At 37.8% G+C, this 14,167-nt stretch overlaps 1 protein-coding gene across 3 annotated transcripts in view; it reads right to left on the reverse strand.

Moving 5' to 3' along the window:
- Window positions 1-14,167, reverse strand: part of LOC149822722 (uncharacterized) — a 47,232-nt gene that overhangs the window by 15,353 nt on the left and 17,712 nt on the right. Inside the window, exon 3 of one of the 3 annotated variants that reach the window (XM_089980009.1) lies at window positions 1,641-2,021. The exons of the other annotated variants lie outside the window; for them this stretch is intronic. Within the exon in view, the coding sequence (XP_089836135.1) occupies window positions 2,002-2,021 (20 nt within the window). The 3' untranslated portion in view covers window positions 1,641-2,001. Of the gene's footprint in view, window positions 1-1,640; window positions 2,022-14,167 lie in introns of those variants that run through there. 3 annotated transcript variants of the gene reach the window in all.

Here is a 14,167-nt window from a genome sequence, read left to right on the forward strand (position 1 = left end):
TAGTAGACATTAAAGCAACTGGAGTGAATTGCAAAGGAAATGACAAAAAGAAAAGAAATACATAACATCAAATGGATCAAATATCATCAAGAATTATAAATTATTTACCTAGGTATGAAGGAATGGAGAAGCATGACTCTTAAAGCATTTCCCATGTAACTGGGATATGACTTGATGATGATGAGGACCAGTGAGATCCGTTAAACTTTGATCTGATAGGGCTTCATATTAAAAATGTGTGATTCTCGAGAGATATAGAAGTGTTGCATATTTATTTCTATATCTTAGTTAGGTCAGAGCATTTAACATGTAACAAGGGAGCTTCTATGGATTTCCCTAATTTTGATTTCTCCTAAAAAAAGAGACACTATTTTGATCTTTTCTTTATTCTGCTCTGTTGCTAAAGGGTCATTGATCTTATTAGTAATCATTAGTAGAGATATGATAAAAAAAAAGATGAACCTGGAGAAAAATCCTCAGAAACTTCCAATTCTTACTATAAATTCTTATTACTTACTATCTGTCACACGAATACTTCACTTAGCATGTGTATGCCATACCAACACGAAACGACACTCGGACACTTCACGAACACGATACAACACTTCATCAACATAGTCAAACCAGTTTCATGCACAATCAACATTGTGTCATTAACTTTATCTATTTTCTTGTATGACCTTATTTACTTATTTCATATTCACTTGAGTTATTTTTCTTTAAAAATCTGTCATCAATTACATAAAATTTCAATTTCAACTTAGTTTCATTATTTGATGCTTCCAATTATAGTGATTTTAAATTGTTGTTTTATACACACACTCAGACACATACATACATCTATGTATATGTATGGTCGTGTCCCCATTCCGAATTTTTGAAATTTATCGTATCGTACTAAGTGTATCCACATAGTGTCCCACACCCGCATCTGTATCCATCTGACATAGCTTACTACAATTAGAAATTATGTTTGTCAGCAAATAAGTATACATATATATAGTATTCCCGTACCCATCCTTTTATAAATTATTGTATCATACCCTATACGGGCACCCATTACTTATGTGACATAGCATGCAGTAAATATTAAGAAAAGAGCATCACCACAGCAAAACATATAGAATTGCAAACAGGTTGGTTAATGTTCTTAAGCATTAAAGCATTCACATGCTTCCAAAAGTTATGAAGTCATCATAACTTAAACCCTTTTTGGTCTAATATCTCAACATACACAGAGCTTGTGTGTGTGCATGCAGCATGAGCTTGTGCGTGTGTGTGCATGTGATAATCATAACTATAGGTCTCCACAATATTTCAGTGAGGCAATTTCTTCAGATATTATAGGATTTACAATAAATTTTGGAAAAATATTGACATGTTAAAATACAAAAAATCAAAGAAAATAGGTTGTAGTAATATATTCTTTTATAAAAAGTGCAAAGAAAATGTGGAAATGCTTCAAAATATAAAAAAGAAATAAGCAAAAACCATATTAACATAATAATAATAAAAAAAAATCCCCAGAAATATAGTGATAATGTCATGATACCATCGAATTTGAAATACCACAACATCTGTGCCAATGATGTATTTTTATGGAGGGTCAGGCAGGAAAAGAGTAAAGACATCACAAACTAAAAGCCTCCAACACTACAGCTTTTTATTAACAGAAAAAACCATGACATGTAGTTATGAATATTCTGTCAACAACAACTTTGATAATTTTCCAGTAGCTTCTTATAAATCAAATGTCAAATGATGACCCAATGACAACTTGTGCTGACAAACTTGAACACGAGAACAAACATCAAATCCTATTTTCACAATGAGATCAAGTTCAATAACTAATCTTCAGAGACAAAACCCTTTGTTTAGCATCTCTAATAGCTACCTAATATTAAGATCGCCTTATCATGCACAAAGTGACTTCCTCGGCTCTTCCAAGTTTCTGCACTATAAAGGTTGCACGAAACTTTGATCTAATCCCCTGAAACTTCATCACACATCATCTATGCTGACTGACAAAAGTGACAAACAACAGTATCCATTTAGTGATAATTATGGCATTAAACAATCTAAAAAACTAGCAATTAAACAAATTAAATGATCAATCAACCATTGCTCTTCCACTAGGAGTTTTCACAAAACTGAAGTGGATCAGTGAGACAGAACAATAGAGAACACAGACATACTGCAAGCACCATCAAGAACTAAAATCACCACTGGTCTTCAAGGCTATATTGAATTAGATTGCCTGTATTTTTGCAACTACCATGGCTGTTGTTGCATGAAGCTTAACAATGGGATAACATGGAAATGAAACCCCTAGAAGTCATAAATGATTATCCGCCCATAAACCTAAAATTGCAATCTTAAAACACTAAGAAAAATTTAACACAACATATTGCAAAATGACCCAATATGTGGACAAGAGTTCAGAAATGATCAAAACAATACATAGATGGTCACAAGAATTCGACACGACCGAAACAGCCAATTTTGGCAAAAACAGGCTGAATCTGATGACTTTTGGCCCAGCACTCCAATATGAACGAGATGAAAGTAGATCAGATAAAACTGTCGGACACAAACTAACTCAAAAGATCTTTACTTTTCTTTTTCCCATTCTTCACTGATTAGATATTAAACAGGAGTACAGGACTATAAGCCTAGGTAGGTCCCAGCCCTGGTATACAGTGCCCATTCTGAAGATAATTTGATCATGTAAAGGAGGGTCAGGAACCTGGTCTAGTCCAAGAATGATACAAGTTCAATGCCAATGGATAAACCCTCATTTCCCCATATGTAAACACAAAGCAATTCATGGTATGGATCTCATTTTGGATTCCAGATCCTTCACCTTGTCATATATGTTGAATAATCACCCACATTCAAAGTATACAGACCAGGTTAAGTTCGGTATGAGTAGAATCCACATTGCAAATATTGTACTCAGGAATTTCCTGTCAAGGGAGTTTGTGAGGATTTAAAAATCATGTTTTTCTCAAGAAAATCTGGACATCTTGGAAACCATTATCTCTTCAATGGAATCCACTCTTCTCTTATATCAAAGAAAGAGAGAATATATTCTCAGTAGATGGATATGTATTTAGTAAAGACTAGGACTTGGATTCTAAAGGCACCACCATATAATCTGATAGATAGCAGTTGGTTGTGCCCTAGGTCCAGATCTTGTCAAACTGGAATCAAGTTGGATTACTTCAAATCCAAACCATTGAAAACACTACATCTTTCTCAATATTTGATATGATGTCAAAACCACTCAGCAGAAGCTAAGCACCAGCTATGAAGGTTTACATCTAGAATTGGGAGTCAGCAGCAACTACACTAAAAACACCCACAGTTAAGGGTAGGCAGATGCATAATGTTATCCTGCAGCAATTTGCTTTTCAGAAAACAAAGCCAACACTAAGTGATTGTTTTTCACCCAAATTTCTCTTTCAAATTAAACATAATAAAAGAATCCTGCTCAGTTTCTATCTCAAATTGAACATCACAGTTTTGTGCTGCGCATCTACTTTTACAATGTATTATCATCCATATGGTTGTGATGACATATGACTCACATGAGGTTCACAACTTACAAGCACACCACGTCCTATCATATACAAAGTATCAACCGAAAAGAATAGTAAGTAATAGCCATGATTTCACAATGCCGCTTAAGTATAAGTTTTCAAACAGACAAATTATACCAATTGACTTTACATCTTTAGCAAAGAAAAGTTAAAGGGTAGGTGGTTTGTCAGATATGACCACCCTTGTTGATCCAAGTTTCTATTACTGACTATCCAATTGCAATTAAAAAAATGTTAGGGAGGACTTTGAATCCTTGTGTTAGAGTTGTCGCTCTCAGAATTCAACACCTATGCACCAAAAAAATGATCATTGCATTCCAGAAGAAGTTCGCATGTAGCAAAAGCAGCCATGAATTACTTCTGCTCTAATGTTAAAAAGACACCCAGTTAAAAATAGTTGATCAAATGGAAGGAAAGGCATCAGAATATGGAGTATACATGTACCAATCAGATGGTCTTGAGCTGACCTAAATTGGGATCACTAGGTGTAACAAACATTGTTCAAAAATATTTCCGGAAATCCAAATGTTTATGCATTGTTTCAGAGAATATCAGGAGCTGAAACATTGCATCATACAAATGGGTGATAAGTAACCAAAACCTTATGATAGAACTAAATTTAAGAAGTCTTTGGACATGATTATGGATGAGTTTCCTATAGCCCAATGGCCACATGTTATACTATGACCATGAAAATATAAACGATGACACTAATAGCATACTCATGGACCATACATCGGAATTTAAAAAACAGCTAAAAGATACATAAACCAAAATGTTTCCCAACACATCCCTTTGCTAATTTAAAAAATCCTAGAAATTGGGTTAAGCCAACCATGTTGTTAGGGCTGTCAACAAGCAAAGATAAGCTCAAACAGGACCTAACCCTAGGCAAAGGCTAGCTAGCTTAGCTTAACTCCTTGAGTCTATTTGGCAAGCCCACAGATCACAAGATTCACAACTAGATCAAATTAAGGCTAGTCCCTTGTGTAGTTGACCAAACCCATTAGCATCACTGGAGAACTCACTTTATACGCAAAAGCTCAAAGAGGGAATGTAAGAGGAATAATATTAATTAAGACTTGATAGCAAACAGAGATATCTGGCTGTACGCAAGATTTGGGACAGAAAATTGTTGCCAAGAGTGGAAGGGAAGAAATGAGAATGGTAGGGCCCACATTTTCTATGTTGAAATCAGATACGTATTTGCGCGAATGGGTCACCCGAGGCTTCATTTGGCATTTGCAGCTGGACATCCACTGCCTCTTAAGGCTTCAAGACCCGTACATGCGATGGATGTCCCGCCGCAAACGCCAAATGAAGCCCCAAGTGACTTGTTCGCACAAATACGTATCCAATTTCGACATAGAAAGCGTGGGCCCTACCAGTTTGGTATCAGAGCCATGTCACATAGGTGCGGGTACGGGTACGGGTGTGACACGGGTGCGGAGCAATTTCAAAAATTTTTGACACAGGGACACAGCTATATATATTTAAAATATATATATATATATATATATATATATATATATATATATATATATATATATATATATAACAATAATAAGACTTGGTCAAAGTTGTGCCCATTAGAGGACACGGCTATATATATATATAACAATAATAAGACTCGCTATATATATTTTTTAAAAATATATATATATATAAATGATTTATTTTAGTTTTTTGCCCTAAAATGGACAAAAATAGACTCAGTCAAAGTTGACCGAGTCCAAAATGTGGACAGACTCGGCCCCGATGCATTGACCGAGTCCGACACTTGGTTGACCGTGTCAGAAGCTGCACCCGTGTTGGGGCGTGTCAACGCGGGTGCGTCGACCCCCTAGCCGAGTCTGTGTGACATAGTATCAGAGCCAATGGAGCACTAGCAAGAGGTGCTCAACACCCCCTTAGCCGGCCAAAGTAATATCTCCCCCGATTTTGAAACATTGGTGTGCATGATGGGCGAAATGCACTTATCCATGGAGGATATGTGCGTGTCCTTGGAGCAGTGGCTAGATTGCAATGAGATCCGTACCGAGACACTTGAGAGGTGGCATGTGCAGCAAGAAAAGAGGCCACAATACGATCACACGGGGCCATGCCAGAGGCCCAAACAACAAGTTGTTTGATTCTTGAGATGACTCCTCCGGGTGCAACAAGGGCCTCCCATGGCCGACCAGATATCTCCACTTGTTTTGGGTATGCAAACATACCTCTACGACACATCGAGACACCCTTCGGATGGCATGAATTGCCTGGCCGCCCGACGTTCGGCGAATTCGAGCAAAAGACTACTTCACCCCGGACTGCACACATGTTGGGAGGGCTTGACCAAACCCGTATGCAAAGGTATGATTTTCCCAAACTTAGTGGTCCAAATGTGCATGATTGGTTGTTCAAGGCCTAGAATTTCTTTATGGGTCAATCGGTGTTGGAGAATTATCGTATGGATTGGGTGGGTGGTCATGAAAGTCAAAGGTGAAGCCTCTTGTTGGTTGCGCTGGCAAATGCAAGCGCACGGGAGGCCCACATGGGATGAATTTGTGGACTTGGTTGTAAGGAAGTTTGGTCCAACCCCTCATGACAATTTTGATGTTAAATTGAAGCAATTGAGGCAGTGAGGGTCCGTGCAAGAATTCTAAGCGAAATTCGAAGATCTTAGTAGTATGGTGCATGGTTGGTCAAAGCACGCACTTATGGGTGTGTATGTGGGTGCACTTAAGGAGGAGATACAAGTGGAGTTGTTGTTCTACAACCCTCGTACGTTGAATGATTGCATCATCCTTTCTCGAAGCATTGAGAGAGGAATAAGCAACTCACGGCTTTGCAAAAGCCAAGTAGGCCTCCCAACACTCGTGGTAGAGGCGCTCTTCCTTACAAGCGAACTCCCAAATCAAGCAGGCTCAACGGCTTCAAGGATGGAGCATTTAAGTTGTGCTACGATCAAAGAAAAGAGGAGAAAGAGTTGATGCTTCACTTGTGATGAGAAGTGGGAGCCAGAGCACAAATGTAAAACTATGAACATGTTCATGGTTGTAGACGAGAAGGAAGATGAGGGAAACGATGAGATGAGAGCAATGAGGAGATTGAATTCGGGGGGCTTGATGACCTGATCTTGGGGATCTCCTACCATGCCTTGTCTAGTGTGACAACCCTATATTCCATGAGGCTTAATGGCATTATGAACGAACATCACATCAATATACTTATAGATACGGGCTCGACTCATAACTTCAATAAGGATGAGCGTGTTGGAGAGTTGGAGAGTTGGAGAGGTTGCCACCATGTCGTTCTTAGGACCATCATGAGGTTGTATGTATCGTATCGGTCAGGCCCAAAATAAGACACGTATCATATCATATGGTAAAAAATCATAATTTTTTAATATAAAAATTTTGAAAAATCATGAAAATCAGAAAAAATTAACAAAAATTCTAAAAAAAATCATAACACATGAAACAATGATGAATTACACAAAATACAACCATAAAATCACATATGAAGCATTTATGTTTCTATAAGCTACATAAGACATCATCAAAGATCAACTATCTCATAAGAACAATGCAAAATATTAAATATCTTGCAATTAAAAACATGTCACAAGACTCATACTTTTATATTACATAAACAAAAATATTATGGCAATAGTTGCACTCGATTTTCAATCAGTTTCCACTCATTCCTTGAGTGTCCCATTGTCATGTCGGATCATTTGATGTCATCTTTGTTAGAGTGTGAAGTTTGATTTCTACCTTGATATAAATCCCTAATTTTAGCGGATTCAACTTCTCAGTAAGTTGGCGGAGGGTTGCAGGGGGCACCATCCCCTGAGGCAATTTTTTTTTGGAAAGTAGTTTTGTAATTTTAGTCATAGTAGATTTTTTTACCTTAATCCACTTTCTTGAGTAAAAAAATTGTGAAAATACACTCTTACTAGAGCAAACCGCAAAAGCCCTTCCTTGTGTATGAATCACCCTCACGACTCCTACAGTGCATGGATACTCCTCTAATGATCTCCACACAAATAAGGGAGTCGACCCTCAAGAGTTCTTTAAAACCCAAAAAAAATTATGATTTGAAAGTGCACCGAAGGTGTATCATACAATACACCCTATATAGTACGATACAGTATGATACAGATATGATACACACTCGTATCTTGTATCGTTATTTCTCATAGTAACAATACGTATTGTATCGTATCATACGATACTTACAACATTGCTATGTTGAGGCTCCAAGGAGCCGATTTTGAGGTTGACCTCTATGTGCTCCTGATGCGAGGAGTGGATGTTGTTCTTGGTATGTGTTGGCTTCGTTCTTTAGGCATGATGACTTGGGATTTTGGCCAAATGCATATGATTTTTCGCAAGGGTGACACCATGGTCACATTAAGGGCTCGTAAGCCTCCTACCATGGAAGAGGTTCTAGCTAAGAGAGCCATCAAGTTGTTCAAGGGGTTGAGTGAGGCGGCTTGGTTAGTGATGCAATCGGTTTCCCTACCCGAACATGGCAAGGAAGAGGAGTTGGTGTTACCCGAACTCCAAAAGGTGTTGGACGGCTTTGCTGATGTTTTTGGAGAGTCGAAGAGGCTGCCACCATGTCGTTCACAGAACCATCACGTGGTGTTGGCGCCCGAAAGTGATCCTCTGAGTGTGAGACCATACCGCTACACGCACAAGCAAAAGGCGAAAATCGAGAAGCTTGTTGGGGAGATGTTACGGAGCAACATCATTCACCCTAGTTCCAACCCTTCTCGCCCATGATTCGCGTAAGGAAGAAGGATGAGACATGGTGCTTTTGTGTGGACTACCAAACGCTCAACTAGATTATGGTTAAGAACAAGCATCCCATACTGATTATCGATGAGTTGTTTGACGAGCTACATAGATCCACCATCTTTAACAAAGTGGATCCATGTGTCAGGTGTTAAAATATATATATATATATATATATATATATATATATACACATTCGTATATATATAAGTATATATATACATATATGTATATATATACATATTGCTTTTAGTGAAATACCCGATAGGGGTATTCTTGTAAAACTGCCAAATGTACTTTTTATATTTTTGTATTTTCTTTTTCTTTTTCCTTTTTTTTCCTTTTTTTCTTTTTCTTTTTTGCTTTTTGTTTGAACCACAAGGGGGCCCACTCTTGTAGTCGTTGGGGGATCCCAACGACTACAAGGGAGCCCCCTTGTGGTCCCTTCTTGTGCTCTCCTCCTCTATAAATAGAGGAGGTGTTCTCCTCTTAAATGTATGGGTTTTTACACCCTTCTCTTCCTTTTTTCAATAAATCCAACTTATGACTTTAAGTCATTTTCTATATTTGTGAGTTTTGTGTGTGCACATTTGGTTTGGTGTTTGTGTTCTTGGCTCTTGTAGTCACTCTTAAGGAGTGACTTTTTGCCCTATTGGTGCTTCCGCCTCTTTTCATTACATGGTATCAGAGCTCGGTTGGTGATTGGGCTTTTCTTTTGTCATCTTGGAAAGTGTGCCTCTCTAAGTTTTGAAGAAATGAAGTATATTTGGTGCCGATGGAACGTGACTCTAAAGTGGAGCTCTCTTTCAAGCTAAATGGGTCCAACTATCTCATGTGGGCCTCCGCTATGGAAAATCATCTAAGAGGTAAGAAACTTTGGGGTTTTGTTATGGGGACTACTCCCAAACCCTCTTTTGTTCTTACCAAAATTGAAAATGAAGTTGAAAAGGCTTTAGATGGCGATGAGCGCATCAAAGCCATTAATGAACATCAATCCAAAATCGAGGATTGGGAAAGTAACCATGCCAAAATTTTGGCATGGTTTATGAACAATGTAGATCTTAAAAATTGTGCCAATATTGCCAAGTTTAGAAGAGCCAATGAGGCTTGGTTTTTCCTTAAGGGTATGTATACCCAAAAGGATCTTGCTCGGCAATTCTTTTGTTAAGAAAAAATTTGTTCCACCAAACAAATGGATATGAGTGTTCGGGACTATTTTAGCTCTCTAACCCCTCTTTGGGATGAGCTTGCCCTTCTTGAGCCCAAATGGGTTGCTCCACAAGACATTGAACTAAGAAGGGAACAAATTGAAAATGAGCACTTTTTTCAATTCCTTCATGGACTTCGCCCGGAATTTGAACAAGTGAGGGCATCTCTTCTCCATAGAAGCAAAGCCCTACCTATTGAAGATGCTCTTGCCGAGGTATGTCAAGAAGAAACTCGACTTGGCTTGAGCATTAGGAATGATGAGGTTTTGGCCGTTAATAGGCCCGAATCAAATAAAGCATATAGACCTCCCCACTTTAACAAAAATATCAATGGGCCTAGAAAGGGAATCATATGCCACTATTGTAATGAACCGGGGCACATTAGACCGGTTTGTCCAAAGCTTAAAGGAAAGGTTGCCGCGGTTGGAGAAAATTCTCCAAAGAAGGAAGAAAGTACCAAAGAAGAAGATATCAAAGAAACTCTTAATCATATCTCCGAAGTTCTCCAACACCTTCTCAAGTCTTCTCCTTCAACATCCGGAGCCGCCATCGCCTACTCTTCATCACCTCCAGGTATGTGGATACTAGACTCTGGTGCTTCTTTCCATATGACATCTCATAAAACCTCCATTTCCAATGTTATTTCCGAACCCATGTCCTCCTATGTTTCAACGGCCGATGGAACGTCATTAAAAATTGAAAGTATTGGAACACTTGACTTCAAAAATTCTCAAAACTTTTTTGTTCCTAAAGTAAGAGTTGTTCCAAAAATTAATTTAAATTTTTTTTCCGTTTCCCAAATCACCGACCATGGATGCCAAGTCTCTTTCTCACCTAAAGATTGCATCGTGCAGAATCTCCAGTCAGGGAAGTTGATTGGGCAAGGCCATAGAAGGGGTGATCTCTATTTTATGGACTTTTTGACGCTTCCATCTAAGTCATCTTGCAATCTTGTTAAAGACAAAAGTATTAGAATTTGGCATGAGAGACTTGGTCATCCAAATTTTGTAAAAATGTCTCTTTTCCCTTTTTTGAACAATACTTGTAAAGACAATCACATGACTTGTAAAGATTGCATTTTTGGGAAATCTAAAGCTACTCTGTTTCCTCAAAGAAGTTATTTTGCCACTCGGCCATTTGAACTTGTTCATTCCGATGTGTGGGGACCTTCCCCAATTTTATCTAAAGGAGGTTTTTCGTATTATGTGGTCTTTATTGATGACTTCACTAGATTTATGTGGATATTCTTCTTAAGTCGCAAATCTGAAGTCTTCTCGTTCTTTAAAGAATTTCATGCAATGGTTAAAAAACAATTTTTGGGAAATTTATCTATTCTTAGGTCTGATTCGGGAGGTGAATATATGTCTAATGATTTTCAAAATTACTTAAAAGAAAATGGAATTTGTCATCAACGTTCTTGTCCCAACACTCCGCAACAAAATGGTCTTGCGGAAAGAAAGCATAGGCACATAATAGAAACTACAAGAACATTATTGATTTCAAAAAATATCCCAAAATCCTTTTGGGCCGAAGCGGTTCTAACTTCAACATATCTCATCAATAGAATCCCTTCATCCTCTTTGAAAAATCTTTCTTCATTTGAAAAACTTTACAATATGTCTCCCGATTATAAAAGATTAAAAAATTTTGGATGTAAATGCATTGTTTTAACTCGCAAAAATGATAAACTTTATCCTAGGGCTATTGAATGTATTTTTTTGGGATATGGCGAAAAACAAAAAGGATATCGATGTTTTGACATACTTAATAATAAACTTTATATCTCAAAAGATGTCACATTCCTCGAAGAAGAAAATGGTTTTTCGCATCAACCAAATGAAAATATTGACTATTCCTTTTTATTTGACTTGTTACCTCAAGAAAACATCATAGATGATCATATCGATCTTAATGAACCTCTTAATGAAGATCTTGTTGAATATCCAAATAATGATCAAAACTTAGAAGAAAATGCTTCAAGACAAATACAAGTCTACTCTAGAAGGAATGAAAGAAATCCTCCATGTGCCCTTGAAAGATTTTCTCAAAATGAGTCGATAGAAGAAACCTCTCAAAGAAGATCAAATCGCATTCCTAAGATTCCAAATAGATTTGTTTCTTATGACTCTTTTTCTCCTAATTATCGAGCATGTCTTCTTGCTCTTCACTCCTTTCATGAACCATCTCATTACAATGATGCTAAACAATATGATCATTGGAATGAAGCTATGGAGCTTGAACTTAATGCCCTTAAAAAGGCACAAACTTGGAAAATCATTGATCCTCCCAATGGCAAGAAACCCATTGGATGTAGATGGGTGTTTAAAGTAAAAACTAAGAGTGATGGTTCATTGGAAAGATATAAGGCTAGGTTGGTAGCCAAAGGTTATGCCCAAGAATATGGGGTAGACTATGATGAAACTTTTGCCCCGGTTGCTCGAATGACTAGTGTTCGAGCCCTTATTGCTATAGCTTCTGTCAAAAAATGGCCCATCTTTCAACTTGATGTTAAAAATGCCTTCTTGAATGGCAATTTAAATGAAGAAGTTTATATGAAACCACCTCCAGGTATGAATTTAAATGGAAAAATTTTGAAATTAAAAAAGGCTTTATATGGACTTAAACAAGCTCCTAAAGCTTGGTATGACAGGTTTAGTAATGTGTTAATCAATTTAGGTTTTTCTTCTTGCTATACTGACACTGCTCTTTTTGTTAAAAGGACAGGTGACTCCATTATCATGCTTCTGTTGTATGTTGATGATATGATCATCACTGGGAATGACAAAAAGGGAGTAAATGATGTTAAGTTTATGCTAAAAGATACCTTTGATATGTCTGACCTTGGTTATTTGCGATATTTTTTAGGAATTGAAGTGGCTTATTCCGAACGTGGATACATCTTATCTCAAATGAAGTTAGCTGCTGAAATTTGTACCAAATCAGGAATATCTGATGAAAAGAAAGTTGAGACTCCCGAAGTTATCAATGCGAAACTTAGACTTGAAGATGGTGTTCTTCTTGAAGATCCGACTCCCTACCGTCAATTAATTGGATCCCTCACCTATCTATCCATCACCCGTCCTGACATAGCTCATGCGGTTTATGCAGCGAGCCAGTTCCAGCACGCACCTACCACGGTTCATATGGCGGCCGTAATGAGAATTGTGCGATATATCAAAAATACCATCTCAAAGGGACTCTTCTTATCCTCTTCCTCATCTCTTGAATTGACTGCTTTTACTGATGCTGACTGGGGAGGAAATCCCAATGATCGTATCTCAATTACGGGTCTTTGTATTTTTTTAGGTGAATCTCTCATCTCGTGGAGATGCAAGAAGCAGCAGAAGGTCTCCTTATCATCTACTGAAGCTGAGTATCGGGCTATGGCGATGACAACTATGGAAATCGTATGGCTCAGAAGTCTCCTTGCTGACATGGGCGTCCTCATTTTCACTCCTACCAAGCTCTGCTGTGATAACAAAAGTGCGATATACATTGCCAGCAATCACACCTTTCATGAGCGGACAAAGCATATCGAGATGGATTGCCATTATGTTCGAGACGAATATCTCAGAGGGACTATCTCATTACCATATGTTACTTCAGAATATCAGCTAGCTGACTTCTTCACCAAAGCGCTTCCAACTCCACGATTTATGTTTCTCCTTAGCAAACTTTCGGTCTTCTCCCCGTAAAGTTTGAGGGGGCGTGTTAAAATATATATATATATATATATATATATATATATATATACATTCGTATATATATAAGTATATATATACATATATGTATATATATACATATTGCTTTTAGTGAAATACCCGATAGGGGTATTCTTGTAAAACTGCCAAATGTACTTTTTATATTTTTGTATTTTCTTTTTCCTTTTTTTTTCCTTTTTTTCTTTTTCTTTTTTGCTTTTTGTTTGAACCACAAGGGGCCCCACTCTTGTAGTCGTTGGGGCCCCAACGGTCAGATTTCTTACCGTTGGGGGCTCCCAACGACTACAAGGGAGCCCCCTTGTGGTCCCTTCTTGTGCTCTCCTCCTCTATAAATAGAGGAGGTGTTCTCCTCTTAAATGTATGGGTTTTTACACCCTTCTCTTCCTTTTTTCAATAAATCCAACTTATGACTTTAAGTCATTTTCTATATTTGTGAGTTTTGTGTGTGCACATTTGGTGTTTGTGTTCTTGGCTCTTGTAGTCACTCTTAAGGAGTGACTTTTTGCCCTATTGGTGCTTCCGCCTCTTTTCATTACATCAGGTACAACCAAATTCGGATGGCATAGCACGATGTGGAGAAGACGGCCTTCCAAACACATAATGGCTATTTTGAGTTTCTTGTCATGTCATTCGGCTTAACGAATGCACCATCTACGTTCCAAAGGCTCAAGAACGGCCTCTTTCGGCCGGTCTTACATAAATTTGTGTTTGTTTTCTTTGATGACATCTTGGTGTACAAGAGTTTAGAGGACCACGTGGGACATGTCTTATATGTGTTTGGGATAATAATGGACTACAAATTGTATGCCAAACAGTCAATGTAATTTCAAGCAAGAGCATGTGGCGTATTT

The sequence above is a fragment of the Nuphar pumila genome, chromosome 11 (genome assembly GCF_984573655.1).
Source record: "Nuphar pumila chromosome 11, dmNupPumi1.hap1.1, whole genome shotgun sequence".
Lineage (NCBI taxonomy): Eukaryota > Viridiplantae > Streptophyta > Magnoliopsida > Nymphaeales > Nymphaeaceae > Nuphar > Nuphar pumila.